General features: G+C 45.5%; 1 protein-coding gene across 1 annotated transcript; it reads right to left on the bottom strand.

Moving 5' to 3' along the window:
- Window positions 1–3,763: 3,763 nt before the first annotated feature.
- Window positions 3,764–16,210, bottom strand: ILDR1 (immunoglobulin like domain containing receptor 1). Its single transcript, XM_068696976.1, has 8 exons — window positions 16,044–16,210; window positions 14,201–14,371; window positions 12,697–12,846; window positions 11,866–11,985; window positions 11,566–11,712; window positions 7,106–7,237; window positions 4,893–5,704; window positions 3,764–4,107 (listed from the first exon to the last, which is right to left on the bottom strand). The coding sequence occupies exons 1-8, from the start codon at window positions 16,087–16,089 to the stop codon at window positions 4,066–4,068; spliced, it is 1,620 nt and encodes a 539-aa protein (XP_068553077.1). The 5' UTR covers window positions 16,090–16,210; the 3' UTR covers window positions 3,764–4,065.
- Between the last annotated feature and the right edge of the window lie 127 nt (window positions 16,211–16,337).

The raw sequence follows: 16,337 nt of genomic DNA, 5'->3' as shown, positions 1-16,337 counted from the left end.
CAGGCTGCCCGGGGAACTGGGCCCAGTCAGAAAGCAAGCGTTCCCCTACCACAGCCAGGGCAGCCAAGTCAGCGATACACCTCAGGGCACATCAATTCAAGAGGGTTGCCAGTGGGTTCCCAGACAATTTTCCTACTTTCTTGGTGAAAAGATTTTTTTTTTTTAATAAAAATTAAAAAAAAAAACAAAACTCCTGAATATATGAAAAACCCTCCTGAAACTACTGCAAACATTGACAAAAAAAAAAAAAAAAAAAAAAAAACATGGAAAAATCATATTGCACTTTTGTCCAAAAAATAGCAACAGAAAATTCTTACTAATGTCTATCGCGGTTATTTCCAGAAGTTTATTTCCAGAAGTCAGAACAGAGAATTTCCAGTTCCACTTCTGGTGAAAATACTCAAAAGCAATTTATGGTCTAGGAAGAAGACACAGGAGCAACAATTTGTAAGTTCCCTTATATTTTAATGGTACATTCAGCAATCATTGAAAAGCCTCTACACATTTACCATCTGCTCTTACAGCTGCACTAACATTGAGAACACCAGTACGAGGCACGTTATAAGCATTAAACTTAACAGAAATTGCAACAAGCAGTTATTACTATGGGTGTTAATTAACATCACATCATCTTTCTCCTACGTCAGGTCAACAAATGGCAGTCTCTGACCATATTAAAGGGGTATTTTATACTGATGTGCTGCTCGAGGTAGTAATACCAAGATTGTTTAGCTGCCCCGTGTAGGGATATGTACAACCGTGGAGCTTCGCATTGTGCTTGCTATCACGAGGCAACTTACCCTCCCCACCAAGTTAGCCTAACTTTACCTAGCGCTATCATGAACACAACCCCAGAGATAGCAACTGGGCCTTTCAGCACTTTCTACTGCCAAACAGGCAATTGCCAAGCCCAGATCAATGATTGCACAAGCAGCAGCCCTTGCCCCCCGTTCCTGGAATGGCATCCTGGAATGGCAGGGTGCTCTGCAAATAAGCAAGAAAGCCAGGTATTGCAAGTCCTTTCTGAATCAAAGAAAAAATAATTTATTACTTTAAAAAAAATCTTTTGTGATGAATCTCTGGCCTGAGGTAGAAAGCAGCTGACAGAAGCAGCGTGGGCGTCCTTATCTGCCCCATGGGTCACGGTCACTCACTCATTACATTATTATTTTAATTATCATAACTCTTGTGGCACTATCAAGGCACTCGTGATGAAGGAAATTCATTCTCTATGGTAAAGGTATGTTCCTTCAGCTGCATGACAGGAAGAAACAAAAGCCTACAGTGAAAATAACTCTAAACATGGCCAATTTCTTTCACCACAAACAGGCTGACATGAGAACATCAGCTCTTTGGAATGGCTAAAAAATTAAACATTAGTAAGTTACAGCCTAGAAAGAATGAGGCTAGGCCATTTCCTACCATTACTTCTTTCAGTGTGTAGTATTTGACCTACTCAATTCAATCTCTCTTTTAAAAAGAAGTCAAAGATCTGGTAATCTTACTGGGGAAAAAAAAAAAAGGAATATACATAGCATTGAGCAGTGCTGTTGCAAAGACTTTCATTTATAGCCAATTAAAAAGAGAAATGAGCATTTAAAATGTAGCCTATTTCCTTCCAGCTTTTCTGCCTGCTTTCAGTTGCAAAGAATGCATTTATAGATTTCCTTTTTAATTGTTTCACAGCCCACCAACTGGTGCTTTATGAACTACAGCATTCTCTGGACCAGATCTTAGCAAACCTGGTACCATTTCTGCTTCCCTGCTGGAAAACCTAATCAACTTCTGTCTGCAGTTTAGGTCACAGAATTAAGTCTGAGATATAATCACTTTTCCCTGAAGAGTTTTGTTTAACATTTTTGTAACTGTGAACGAAGTAACTGAAGAGCAGCTCAATCATGATAAAGATAAAACTCTTCAGACTTTCACACAGCACGAATTGTGTGAATTCACACAATCTACAGTTAGTCACCCTAGCACAAGCATGGGGCCCACGGTGACAAGTAGCGATGGAAGGCTCTTTCATGGTATTTAGATCACAAAAATGCAACCTCTGCAGTTGTCGTGCTCACACTAGTGCATCACGCTTCAACCACTGCTGCTGTTACACACAATCATCTGGGTTTTCTTAGTAAAGCTTGCTGGACATGTGTTGGCTTATACACGGTTAAACATTAAGGAAAGGAAACTCTTCCCTGTGCTACCATACCAGGATCACTACTGATGTCCCAATAGGCTCTGCTCTTGAAGGAGAAAGGGGCATTCCCTGAAGCCTGGACATTTAGGCTGGGTCGAGAAGCTAGTGGATCCTGCTGCTCTATCTCCATAGAAAGGCATCAGAAATAAGCACTGTCAGCCAAGAAACTAGGAAAATGAGCGCTCTCCATTGTAGCCTTTGGTCAATCAGCAACTGCATCAGATATCCAGCTAGGAGTGCTTGCTTCTAGCATTATGTTTCCCATCATTGTCGAAAGAAAAGGAAAAAGGGAGGTGGGCAAAATGAAAGCACACCCAAGTCAGTCTTCCAGGGGCACCAGTAACAGGGACATAAAAGAACAAATAATTGAAAGTGTCCCGTGTGGCACTGGTTGGGAAATAAGCTGGGCGATACAGTGATTAACACTGGCCAATCTCTGTGCCTCTGGGTTACACAATAATTCACAAGATGCTCCTAAAGCTCCTTGCCAAGTCGAGTCTTGAATCCAGAAGTGCCTTTGGCAAGCCAGTTTCCTGTCGAAGCAGCCAGCATGCAACTACAGCACCCAGAGAACATCAATTTCTCCAGCACATCTTAAATGAAAACAAGGGATGAATCACAAAGAGAAATGGCAAGCCGTTCCCCTTTGCAGCTGGTCTCAAAGCACAGAGAAATCTTGTGTTTAGGTTGCAAGGTAGGAGATAAGAAAACCCTGCAACCTAGCTGTAGATCAGATGCACCATGTATTCAAAACTGGTGTGTTGAGGTAAAGATCAAGAAGACAATAGTAAAAATTGTGACTGTAAGACTTCTTCGGAGCCCTTTATCCCACCCCATGTATATAATACATGGCACAGTGAGCAAAGGGAGAACATAAAACGCATAAAAAAAAGAGTAGATGGCTCAGGAAGCATACAACCATCAAAGTCATGCTTCCTAGAGCTGAAGGAAGTTCTGGTTCACCATATGAGGGACACCAGTCATACCCTGCTCAGTCCTTGTGGGGACAATCAAGCTTTGGTAAATTTTAGCCTGTTACATTTACAAATAAAATCAAGTCTGCTTTGAAGGTTAGAACAAGCATCACTATAGGTACTAAGGTCTAAGCTTAACGTAGGGCAGGATATTTCAGTCAATATAGGGCACATAAGGTGGCAACTTTCAGTTGTGCCAGTGAGCCCTTATTAAGGCAGTTGTATATCGTTCTATCATCTTTCTGTCACAGTGATTCTTCTTTTAGGGAGAGAGGCTTACCAGAGACAAAAGGAAGTAAATGCCTAACTATGCTGAATAGCCAGGCAGAAGCAGAAATGTTACGTATTCTGAAGTATAACAGAGGGCTTATGAAAGGAGATGTTGTGCCTCCTTACACCAGACTCTGAGGGGGCCTGATCAGATGAGCTCCAGAGGCCTCCTCCAACTTAAAATTATTCTAGCGTTCTGTGACTTCACAGCTCTGTGATTATCTGAGTCATTCTCCAGTAACTGGTGTGCAAAGGACCAGCATTCTACAGACTGGGCTCCTTGTAGGGCCAGGGTACCTAACGAAGGCAACTGATGTCTCTCTTTGAAGTCTGGGAATACAATGTTTATTAAAAAATTCCACTGTTTCCAATAGAAAATTTTCAGTGGATCACAGCCCATTAAAAACTTAAGTCTCCAAATCAAAGCAGTAACAAAAAGGCATTACATATTGCTTTCGTGGTCACTAGACATAAATTCTTCAGGGTCACAAGTTTAAGGGGAAGTAGCTTCATCTTTTGTCTTGTTTGCTGGTTGCCTGTTCAATTAAAAGCAGCCGTTCCAACACACATAGCTGAAAAGCTAAGAGGAGTCCACTGGGAATCCCAGTTCTTTCAGCAGTGGCATTAAATGACTATGCTTCTTGCACTGTGGGAACTCCCTCTGTCCTGCAAGAGAAAATAAAAGATTCAGGAACAAGGAAGGACGGATGGAAAACATGCTTCTTTCTACCTGCTCTGAGCACCACAACAAAACCACCCATACATCCCAGCTGGTTCTAGAGCTCCATTTCCTTAAAAAATTCAGAGGGGAAAATTGTTATATGCAAAATGCAGCCCTTTTTGAAGGCTGCCACCTGGTAAAATACTGCATGTAGGCAGTAATGGACATTTAACTTTTTTTTTTTGTTTAAAAAAAATCAATTTTTTAAAGGGAGAATGTGGTATCTCAGAGGCTAGCAGTTGGATATGAAGCTTCTTGCACACAAGATGCTGGCTGAAATATAGTCCCAGTGTGAACTGGCACGATGAGATGTGAACAATAGCTATTCACTGCCCATATAATGCAAATCCAGTCCTCAGGAGCTGCAACAAGGAAGTCACTCTCACCCACCTGGCCTGAAGGATCATGCGTTTCCCACCACTACAGCCACCTATGATCTTAAAAGCCTATTTCATGCAGCTTCAGGCATCTTATCTTGATGCTAGCACACAGAACCCCAAATGGCTCTAAGTAGGGGCAGCAGTGAGAGGGTGTAACTTGTCATCCTTTGTGGGATGTGATAGGGGACCTACTTTATTTAGCTTTTCACTTTGTCCCTAAACACACTAGAGCCATGCAACACACGTTTGAAGGCAGGGAAACAGGCTGCAGAAAGTAACAATCATTCACTCCCAACCCCAGAACCCAGCTCTTCCCTTTGGCAGGAGGGCAAAAAGGGCAGCTGACTCACCGACCGCAGTCCCACACCGTCCCTATGCTTGCTGCCCCGATCTGGGATGATTTCCAGCGAGCGGTAACTGGGGGGTTTGTCTTCTGGCCAGTCCCGAGACCGATTGCGCCGCCTGCGGTTGGTCACCGGGACGCGGTCGTGCTCCTCTGAGGAGCTCCAGGAGCCCCGGCGGGACGGAGGAGAGTAGCTGTGCCTCCGGTGGCCCGAGCTATTGCTCCTCCCGGCGTGCTGCTGGTACTCTCGCCTCCCACCACGATGGTGGCCGGGGCGCTCCCTGGGCTCCTCCGAATAGAAACTGCAGCTGCTGCTGCTGCTCTTGCCCCTCTCAGTCCGGCGGGGGGGTGATGCATCCCGCCTGGAGTGCTGGGGCCTGCTGGTGTAGCCGCCTGTCCTCTGCCGCTGCGGATAATCCTCTCGCTGCCTGTCCCGGGGCTCCCGACTGTAGCTGGAACGAGAATCCCCACTGGACGGCAAGGGCCACCTCCGATTTTCCCTCCTGTTCTCTGCTGCTGAATCCCAATGCCTGGGGCTGCGGGCATCTCTGGGTGGCCGTGAGGAGTTGCTGCCCCCATGGGAGGAGGGGACGCGGTCAGCGAGCGGAGGAGGAGGTCCTGGTAGGCTGCGCGGCACCACCTCGGAGCCCAGGGAGGACAGCAGGCTGGGCTGCACAGCCTGTCGCTGGTGTGGAGGTGGCTGGGGCTGCGACAGGCTCAGCTTTTGGATTTCAGACTCCAGGTAGTCCAGAACACCGTTGTTAGGGGCAAGTTGAGCTGGTGGCTGCACCAGCGGAAGGCTGTTGTGCAGAGACACATCTAGGGGTAAAAGCACAAGGGATTGCAGCAAGTCAAGGAGAAGCAATAAAGAAAAAAAACTCATGTTTTTGGCTAAATCCCTTCTGAGCCTCTCTTCTCTTCCTCACTGCAAGAGCTCTTCAAACTCAAGCACTACACCTTACCTTTGGCGGTTGTAAAGTGTAGTAACTGGTAAGTTGCAGCCAGGATGTGTGTTTTGAGCAGCACAGAGGCAAGAAATCAAAGTCATCCAGAACACCAAGAAATGTGTTCAGAGAGGAACGTGTTTTTTCCTACAGCATTGACACCATTTTTTTCTTAATATATATTTTTTTTTCATTAGAGAAAGTTCGGTGTTTCCTCCTAGATTTCACTGAACTGGAAGTAATATGGATCAATACTGCAAAAGATTTTTTTTTTGTAATACAAATGCACATAAACACACACGTTTCTTTACTAGGAAGCTGGTGCTGCTCTGGAACAGTTACCCAAAAAGGTCATGGAATCACCATCCTTGCAGGTTTCCAGGACTCAGCTGGACAAAGCCACAGCTAATATGACTGAGTCTGGAGTCAGTCCTGCTGTAAGCAAGAGCCAGCACTAGATGACCTTAAGAGTTCCCATCCACCCAGCACCTCTAAAATTTCAAAGTTGACCTGAAACATGCTAAGAAACAGCCTGAGGAATTTAGTTGTTCCTTGTACTCTGCCAGGATGCACGTGCATTTCCTCCAGAAGTCTCAGTGCATTCTGTCTTACAATTATATTGAAATCCCCTAATTTTCTGGGATTATTAAATGAGTAAGTTATTTTATTACTTATTTCTCTACAGCTTCATATACTTCATCTTTCCTCCTCCATTAAGGCAGAAACATATACCGCTGATGTAGGATTTTGGGGCAGAACGTCTAGCAAGTTCTTCCGTGTTCAGCAACGAGTCCTTTATTCTTCACTACTTGCAGGCTAGATCTATTGCACGGGAGGGAGTTTGCCCTCAATCATACGAAGACTAGACATTTGATAAGAACTCAAACAAATTGCACCTCTCTTGTCATGTCAATGTTGGCTATAAGGAGTTGACCGTGACCAGCACAGCAGAACAAAGAGACAGTACCCTCCTCTACCACACGAAGGGAGATAAGCTGGGTATATTTACCCTGCAGTCACTGTGGGGTAGCACAAGCTATGCCTTAGTTAGCATTAAACTACTTCTCTGGCACTGAGTCTAGCAGGACACTTAAGACAGATATCCTGTCTTTATCCACCCAGGCAAGTCTAAAGAGCAGATGTTGCAGAGCTGTCGTGCTAGGAACATCTTTCTCACTTCTGCAAGAGAGAGGATGAAGCCTCACGGCTGAACCTGCCTGAGAATTGTCCTGCTTCTCATCCTGGTTTCCCTCTGAAATGATGCCCGTGACCTCACCTCGTTGCAGTAGAGGTTTCAGCTGGTAAGAGGAAAGTTGCGAGTTCCTGTCGCCACCTTCATAGAACACGTTAGGTGGCATCCAAGGCGCGAGTGCCTGAGCCTGCTTCACAAAACGATGCCGTTCCAGGGCTGTAAAAGAGGAAGAAAGCTTAGGGCAACTCCCCCTAGCCCAGCTTGCAGTACACATGCCATTTTGCTTGACAAGACTACAGCCTTTGAATGTGATCGGGGACGTAAAATTCACAGAATGAAAAGCTCTTGCCAACCGGTGACAAAGGTTAAAAATAAAGAATAGGAAATTTCAACACAAAGTTGTATGGCTTCAAAAAGGTACCTAAAACTGAAGGAAAGGGTTACTGCCAGACATTTAGGGTACATTTCCAGGAACTGGGAACAAATAGCACTATGATTAAGTACACAGCACGTAACCAAATGCAGGGCTTCTGCCTGCCATCTCATTATGAGTACAGTTGTAGAAAGTCGTGAAATAACAGCTCAGACAGCAGGACATATAGCACACTTTTCTCTCTTAAAACTCTTTCAGTTTTCCATTGGTCCTCCAAAGCTAAATGAGACCTTTCTTGCCCCCTTCATGTAGGCTTTATCCAGATCTTATCTTCCACACCACGCTCAGAAGCCTTAATTGTTTCCTCTCTGTTCCACACACAAAGCACTCAGAGATGCATTGTCCAGCTTCTCCCTGTCTAGTTTTTCAACTGCTTTTGTTGTCTCTCTGTTTTACCTCAGCATGACTGCTAAACTTAAACGCTTTGGACAGTGTGGTCAAATTAGTGAACAAACTAAATTTCCTATTCTCAGCTGCAATGTCCTGTGAGACCAAAGAGCAAACTCTATGGAAATTCCTCTCCCTCGCTATTTTTCTACCACTAACTCCAGAGCCCTACACCAAGGCTCCAATCCCACTTCACCTTTTCAATACTTCCATCTCACCCCTACAGAGACAGTCCTACCACCTCTGTCTTCAAAACCATCATTCATTGATGCTTTTTTTTTTTTGGGGGGGGGGGGGGGGGGGGGGGGGGGGAGAATAGCTAAAAACATCTTAAAGAAACTTACTCCTTCCACCATGTACAATCAAAACTCAAGAGTACCAGGAAATTCTGCAAGCCCCAGACCTTACAAAGCCCAATTCTGCATGGTTTGTCTTTCACTACTCTGTGAAACTTTTCTGTAATTGGGACTTCTGCAAAATTTCTCTTAAATGGCTTCTCTGAAGCCTCAGAAGAGGCAGAATTTCACTGCAGCCTCTTCTCCTGTAAGGCACTAAAAGCACATTCTTGCCCACACATTTCAGAAGACAGGAATGTAATTGCCTTTGAGACATTTAAATATGTCTCAAATTTAAATATGTCCCTCTGATAAATCTGGCTGAAGTTGACAAAATTAAAAGTTACTGGAGGGGAAGAGACTGGGGACAGACAGGCTGACTACATAAGTCTTCCTTCTTTAAGAAACCAGGCTACAGCTAAGCTCCAATTAATTCTGCCCCCTGGGTTCATCTGTGGCAAGCAACATTTAGACTGCGTGCTCTTTGGGTCTCAACTCCTCCCTTCATCTCACGTGGCACTTCATTTCTTAAACAGATGGTACATATGCCTTCCGTCAGCAGTTTCACTAAATTTACACGGAGCATCACTTGTGGCATAACAGGGACTGACCATGCCTCTCCACACAGCCTTTCCTGTCCCCCCAGTTCGTGCAGCTCCACTTTGTTCTTCACTCCATGCTACTTCCCCCTCTGCAGCTTGGCTCCAAACAGAGCGAACTACACAGCTGGGGGCTTCAGGGGGTTTAATCCAAATACTGTGATTTTTCTTCAAAGCAGTGTGGCCTAAGGTAGCAGTTTTCAATAATTTTATGTCAAAATTCAATCATTACTTTTTTTTCCCCCAAGGGATTCTCCTCCTGTTCAGCTTTTAAACTTGGAAGGAAGAGGGAAAACAAAATGAAGAGGCATAAAAGGAAGAGAAAGGCCTTATCTGTTCTTCTCCCAGCCCTCTGGTTATCACCTTGAGGAATGTTCTAGCACCTGCTGAATGCACATCCCTGGGTTTTGAATGCAGTCTGGCCTGAGCAATGAAAGGCTCAGCAACTACAGGGATAACTGCACTGCAGGTTCTCCTCCTTAGGGTATGAAAGCACTTGCTAGGACCAAAGTAGTTCTGTGCCTGTGATTCTCTGATCTATCCCTACAGTTGAATAAATGCAGAATTATCCTAGACTTCCTCCAATAACCTCATCTTCTCTTCGTCCTCCAGACACTTTGCCTTCCAGTTTGAAACTGATACTGGAACTCACTGAACTACGCACTCTGGTTCCCTTAAAAAATGGAGGTAAAGTTACAGATCTCTTTTCTAAAGTGCTTGTGAACATATTTATCTTCACCCTAGTTCTAAAACATACCTGCTGAAAAACTCTGGCAGGATGTTTTGTTGCTTCTTCCACCCATTCCCTGCAGAGAGTTTGTTCTTTACCTTTGACAGACTTTACAGCTGCCAGGACAATAATCCAATTCTAAAAAAATTACTTTCCAACTTATTCAGACTCTAGTGCAAATACATCCTTGTGCACCAATTCATTAGTAGGAGAAGTCCATGGAAGAAAAGGAACTAATAGGAACAGAAGGAGGTCAAACAAGTATTTACCACAGTATCTGTACTAGCAGAGTTTTCACAGAGTTTTCCATGAGGAGTATAATTGGTTTGCCCCTGGGGCATGTTTAATATTTCTGTAACACCAATTCTGAATTACCCAAACAAATCACTTCTATTACTAGGTTCAAAATCACGTTAGCTGATGACCTGACTTAAAACATCCAGAATTACTTTGCCTCAGTGTCATTACTATGCCCATTCAGCAGACCTAGGCTACCCTCTAGTGGCCAGTAAGTGGGAAGAAATCAACCAATTCTAAGATTCTAAGAAATTCTAAATTCTAAGATTTAACTGAGAATTTTTTTGCCTTCTCTTCAGTTGTGTGGAACTGTTACGCCTCAGGACTGGTTTTTGAGATGCTTCCCATATCAATCTTCTTTTGTTTTTTAAGTCTCCAATTCATTTCCTGAAGGCCAAAAAGTCAGTCAGATGCAGGATGAAGTGAAGGAGCACTAAAGCAAGGGAGCAATCACAAGGATCCCTTGCAAAGTGGATGATAAAGAGGGCAGGCATCTGGGATGGAAATCGCAGTCACAGAATCCAGCAGCCAGTCAAGGAGGCTGAACCTGTACCTTCTCTCGTGAGCAGGGTGAGGTTTTGGGAACCGCACAAGAATCTCATGTTTATCCTAAGCAGGAGGCAGGCAAGACAAAAGCATCACCCTGGAGCACGCCATCATCTCCTACAGAAAAGAAAACCCTCCAAAAAAGCTCATGTGTTTTCAGAATCCTTTTTTGATGAAAACTAGGAAGTCTGGAGGTGTGAGTCTTTCATCTCTATCACCTCTCTCCCCTCATGGAAAGTAATTTCATTGCCAAATTTGCTTAGCGTCCTCACCATCATACGTTTCACTTGACAGCCCATAAAGCCTCAGAAAGCATTTTGTTTGGTTTTGCCTTTAGCAAATGAGATAGTCTGGTGGCTCTTTGCAAAGGCTAAACAGATTAAACTTCCATCTAAACCTCTCACAGGTGCTTCTTTTAGCTCTTAGAAAGCCTACTAACACCCAAGGTATACCAAGTAATTCTTTTGCAGTTAAAAGGAAACCAGAAACACAGCTCCTTGTTCACAAATCTTCTTGCAGCATCCAGGGAAGAATCTGATGATTTCAGTGGTACGTAAATGCATTTGCTGCATTTTGTTTCTATCAAATTGTGTGAACTGCGGGGGTATTCTACCTTGTGTTGCTGATAAGTTTCAGAAAGCATTTGCAGTGTTGACTACCACAACAGACCATCTTTCTCACTTCCTTCCCCCCATAAAAAAAAAAAAAAAAACAACTTTTTCTCGTGAAAGAGGTATCTCCGAAAATGACAATAAGAAACAAAAATCCAATTGTTATACAAGTACCTCTCGGAGCAACACATTTCAAGATTAGGCCAGTTTGGAGAGTAACATCACAATAAGGACAAGGTATTTGTTTGCCTTCCTCGTGTGCACAGGCATGAGAACCACAAAACAGATGAAAACAGTCTTGAGCTACTCACGAAAGGCCAGTGACCATGCCCTGGATGACATGGGCAAAGCTGGCAATGAGGTGGCAGTGGGGACAAACTCATGAAAGTAGGACGTGGAGGTGCAAGATGGGATCCACATCCCTAGCTCCCTTTCTCTCTCTGTCTCTAGTCTCAAATGAAGTTGTTATGAACGTTACATTGCCCAAATAAATGTCTCAGTCTATACGGACAATGAACTGGAGGGAGAAAGTGGAACTGAGCAAGCTGTGTCTCAGGCGTTTCTCTTTACAGAAGCCATGAACAGACATATTTGCTGGTGCCTCACCTTCCTCATTACAGCAGCACCGGGTTGGGCAGCAGACACACCGAATGTGGCAGCAGCAATACTGGGGGCAGCACTGGCACCAGCATATTCCTATCAGCGAGAGGAGGATGAGGCCACCGAGGACGATGAGGAGTACTGTGAGCCAGTCTGTGGGAGAAACAGAGAGAGAAAGAGGATCCTTATGTACCTGGGCGCAGAAAATTACAAAGTACCTCTCCACCACTGGAGAAATCTTTGGGTGGAGAGGAAGCGGACAGGAGGAGATATCTGCTACCCAGGCAACAGAGCACTGGCACTTACGCAGCACAATTAGCTTAACTTCTTTGTCTGGATCGCCTGAGGTATCTCCTGGTGCTTCCACAGTGCAGTAGTACACGCCATGGTCCCACCACATGACCTCACTGACGACAAGGTCTGCCCCTGTGGAAAAAGGACTGAGAGGTCAGCAGACTATTTGGGACTCACACTTTCAGACCCCACTCTAGGAGGGTCATCTGCCTGCAGCCAACATTTAGTACTGTATCTCCCCTCTCCCCAAGGGCAGCCATCACCTTCAGACAATCCCCTCTGAGACCACTGAGAACTTCTGTAAATAGCAGTAACTGCCAGTTCTTTTCTCTTCATCTTGCTGGAAGGCAACGATACTTACAAGTGGGGCTAATTCTTTGTGCCATGAAAATACCAGAGTGCTACCAGGTGATGGGTGCTAAAACGGATGCTGCCAACACTGGTTTTGGAACAGAGATCACGGTCCACATTAGGTCAGACATCCCAGTAGCTCCCTGGCAGTAGCAACAGCTATTGCTCCAGGGGCAGCATGGAGTGGACAACTATGCAGTACTTGTTAGAGGAAAACTGTTTTCTGGGCTCCGGACTCCTCAGCTTACCTTTGCCCTTCAGCGAAATGCTCAGACATCCTCAACTCAGCCTTAGTTTGTAATACCCCCAGCACCCTTGGGCCAGCTGGGTACAAGGGAGCTAGCCCTTCATAATTCTTGTTCCATTGCCACCTCACAGAGTACGTATGGCCACAGATGGCATTAGCCACGTTTATGCTTCTCATCACTTAATAGGCCCAGCTATGGGATAGTTACTGAGCTCACTGCCTGCCTGTGAGGCCAAGCCACTCACGGTTCTGAATGGTGATCTTCCGTTGCCGGTAGTCCACACCCAGCACAGGCTCATTCTGTCCGTATTTCTGGATGACAACGCGCACCTTCCGCTGGCTGTCGTTGCAGTCATCAGAAGGGTCCTGGCCAAGAGCTAAACCGGCCTGGTACGCTATAAACACATCACCAGAAAAGATGCCAAGTTACTTCAAATTTATTTTTTTTTATCCCCTTGGTAAGCAGTACGAAAACTTTTTGAAAACTCTTGAATGTGCGTGCATTTGCTTTTGTTCAGTAATAGAAAGCATGGCTTCAAAACAGCAAGGATACGTTGCTTTGGGGTGCTTAAAAGCAAAAAGAGGTAGAGCCACAGGAATGGCAGGTTTTGAGAATGTAGGAGCTGCAGTGGAGATAGCTCATGTGCTCACAACAGAAAGAACAATGGAAAGAAGCTAATAATGGTAGGGAAGAGGGCAGGTACCAATGTGAAGATAGACTGCAAGGAAAAAAATCACAGAACTCCCAGGACTACTGGAATAAAACCAATAATCTGGATATAAAGTAATAAGGATATAAGGAATAAATAAAATAAGTGTGTTTACCAAACAAAGTATCTAGACACACATGAACTGCTGTAGGAATTATCTCCCTGTCCCTCCTGTATGCCATTACATGTTGTGGGGCTTCTAAAGACAAAAAAGAACCCATCATCTGGGTTCCAATCCAGTTCAGGATTATGTGGAGAAGCCCAACAGCATTAACAGAGGACTAGAGGCAATTTCTGTCTCTCTCTTGAGAGATTCATGTTATAATCTAACAGCCAGGCATTTGGGAGCTGAGATTTGAGGAGACAGCATTCAGACAGCATTATCTGTTTGCAATGAAAGAAAAGAAAGGACAAATTGTGAATTCATTTTTAAGGGCAAAATTAAGCTAAGGTTGACCGTCTTAAACCTACCATCTTAAGAACCATAAACATCCCTGAAACAAGGCTGCACACACCACAATGTCTGAATGTGGAGCGCTGCTGCAGGTACTAAATGCTATCACTTAGAAGTCTTTCTGCCCTCCAAAGCACATGTATTTCTTCCTAAAATCAGTAACACCCAGTAACTGGACTCTAGCTCCAACCCTGTGCCCCATCATGGAATCATCAAGTCCACCTGTTGTGGGACCCTTGCTTTCAAATAAGCAGAAGCAGGAGGGGCTGCCAAGTTTGAGATGTGTCAAACACAGCTGAATCTCACTGCCTGCTGGTATGATGACAAGGAGGACAGATGAACTGATTTGGCTGGGGTTTCTATGAAACAGGATCATAAAGCCTTGACATTGCAGAGAAAATCACAGACATAACCTCTTTTTCTTGGAGCCTGGGGAAATACCACCAACCAGACCTGGCTTGTGGTTAGGAAGAGGTCAAAAGCCTGTATTCCCGTGTAAGTCTGCCTGCCCCTTGTTTTCCATTTGAAAATCTCCATTTGCCCCTTCTTTTTCCATTGTTTTTGGAGGACACCCCTGACACTCACAGGCTGAGTAGTAGTCGAAGATGGGGTCCTTGCAGAAGGATTTGAAGCGCCAGGTCACCACGACATCCTGCAGCTGTGCTGAGGTGCTGTAATCACACTTGAGGATGATGCTGGCAAATAAGGTGGTGTAACGCTCAGTATCCTGCACGGTCACCAGCAGGGAGAGACAACCTGCAAACAAGAAAACAGAAGGCAGTCAGCCCTCAGGAGCACACATCACATCACAACTTTCACTCTGGACCAGACCCACAACTGAAATAACGCTTCTCTTTACCTCACACGGGCATCTACAACACCTCATTTTAACGAAGCTGTTGTTGTGCATGGCTAGAACTCATTCACAGAAACTTCCACAGCATTTTCTACCCAAGCAACAGCATCCACTGAGCAAGTTTTTACGAAGTTTCCCATAAGCTATGCTTTATTTTAGCCACACTCCAGAGACATTTCTATCTTGTTTAAACTTTGATAATAGAGTAAGTTGTGCTTGTCATAAACAATAGTGAAGTTATCACCAGTAGCCTTTGATAAGGCAATACAAACAGCGCAGAGTGAGTGTAGGATGCCCTGTTTGGAATTCATCCCAGAGAACAAGGCACGGCTTATAGTACTATGCTAGGTGCTTTCTTGACTGAGGAGCATGACAGCAGGGAAGGAGGGAAGGAAAGGTTGAGGTCTGGAGGGCACCAACCAAAAGGGTCACGAACAAGCACTTGATTTGTATTGCGTATTCGAAGTCTTTCCCTTTATTCCATATATTTAGGATAAGCACAGGGATAAGGGAATATATAATAACATCTGGATCGCATCTGAAAGCATCCTTCTTCCACTGTCCTCTTAGACTGCATGGAGTATGCTCCAGGCAGTTTCCACCAGGTAGAAACCATATAGCTGGAGGTGCAGCATTGCCTCAACAAGTCGTTGCAGTAGGATACTGGCAGTGCACTGCTTGCTCAGTTTCTAGCTTGCAGTAAGACTCTTGGCCAGCCAACTCGAAGCATAGCACAGAGAGCTCTTTTGCTAAAAAAAAATGCTATGTGAACACAGAGAGGACCTGGTAAACTCTGAGTTCAAGGCTTTTCTGAAAAATAAAATATACACACAGACACTTAAATACAGAAATAGCAGCAGCTGTGCAGAATTCCAGCAAAAGCAAGGCTAATGTAGTTTTTACAGTGCTGTAGCAAGACAAGGGCTGGTGATTACTTGCAGTGGCTCTTGTTTAATTGCACTGTATGTTAATGCACTTTGTTTCTGCTTTTGTTGTGAAGCAGCTGATGCACAGGATCTGTGTGGGAAACCACAAGAAACCAAACCAAAATCCGAACCCTCAAAACCTTGATGTTGGCGGCAACCAAAAGGATCTTTCCCATAAGAATTGTGACCTGCTGAGGCTCATGGAAAAGCAAAACCCCTGTGTAACTTTCACTTACTGAAACCAAAGCTCTGTTTGAAAGGGCTCCTTTCAAATCCCGGAGGCACAGCGATGGTTTCGGTCCCCAAAAGCAGATCCCAAGCTCCCAGACCCCATGTGGCCGAGGTGCAAGAGCCCTCCCCCCGTGCCTGTTCCCTGCCCCGAGGCGAGGCCGCTTCCTCCTGGGCCGGGAGCCGGCCGCACCTTTAGGGCACCGAAACCAGCCCGTGCGCCCTGCTGGGCCGGGCACTGCTCCTCCGCCCTACCCCAAGAAAAGCTCAGGACCGGGGCCAGGCCACCCTAACCCCAAACTGGGCAAAAAGGGGCGACCCCATGCCCCCAGCCCCAGCCCGCTCGCCCCAAAGTGTGCCGGGGGGGGGGAGGAAGGGGAGGCTGGCAGCCCCCTTCCCACCGCCCTGTTGCACTCACCGGCCGACAGGCAGGCCAGCAGCAGGCAGGCCGGCAGCAGGGCCATGGCGGGGCTTCTTCTTCCTCCTCCTCCTCCTCCTCTTCCTCCAGCACCGGCCGGGTCTGGCCCGGGTCCTCCCCTTCCCGTGCCACCTGTCCCCTCCCTGCCGCCCGCCCCCGCCTCCTCCTCCTCCTCCGCACCTGGGCGGGCAGATACTGGCCTCCCAGCTTCAGGAACCGCTTTAAAATATATACATATTACATATGCATATAATACACATATTTATTTATATATACATAGTGTGCAGGTGGTGG

The sequence above is a fragment of the Anas acuta genome, chromosome 1 (genome assembly GCF_963932015.1).
Source record: "Anas acuta chromosome 1, bAnaAcu1.1, whole genome shotgun sequence".
In the NCBI taxonomy this organism is placed as follows: Eukaryota; Metazoa; Chordata; class Aves; order Anseriformes; family Anatidae; genus Anas; species Anas acuta.
This window is presented reverse-complemented; position numbering and strand designations above follow the sequence as displayed.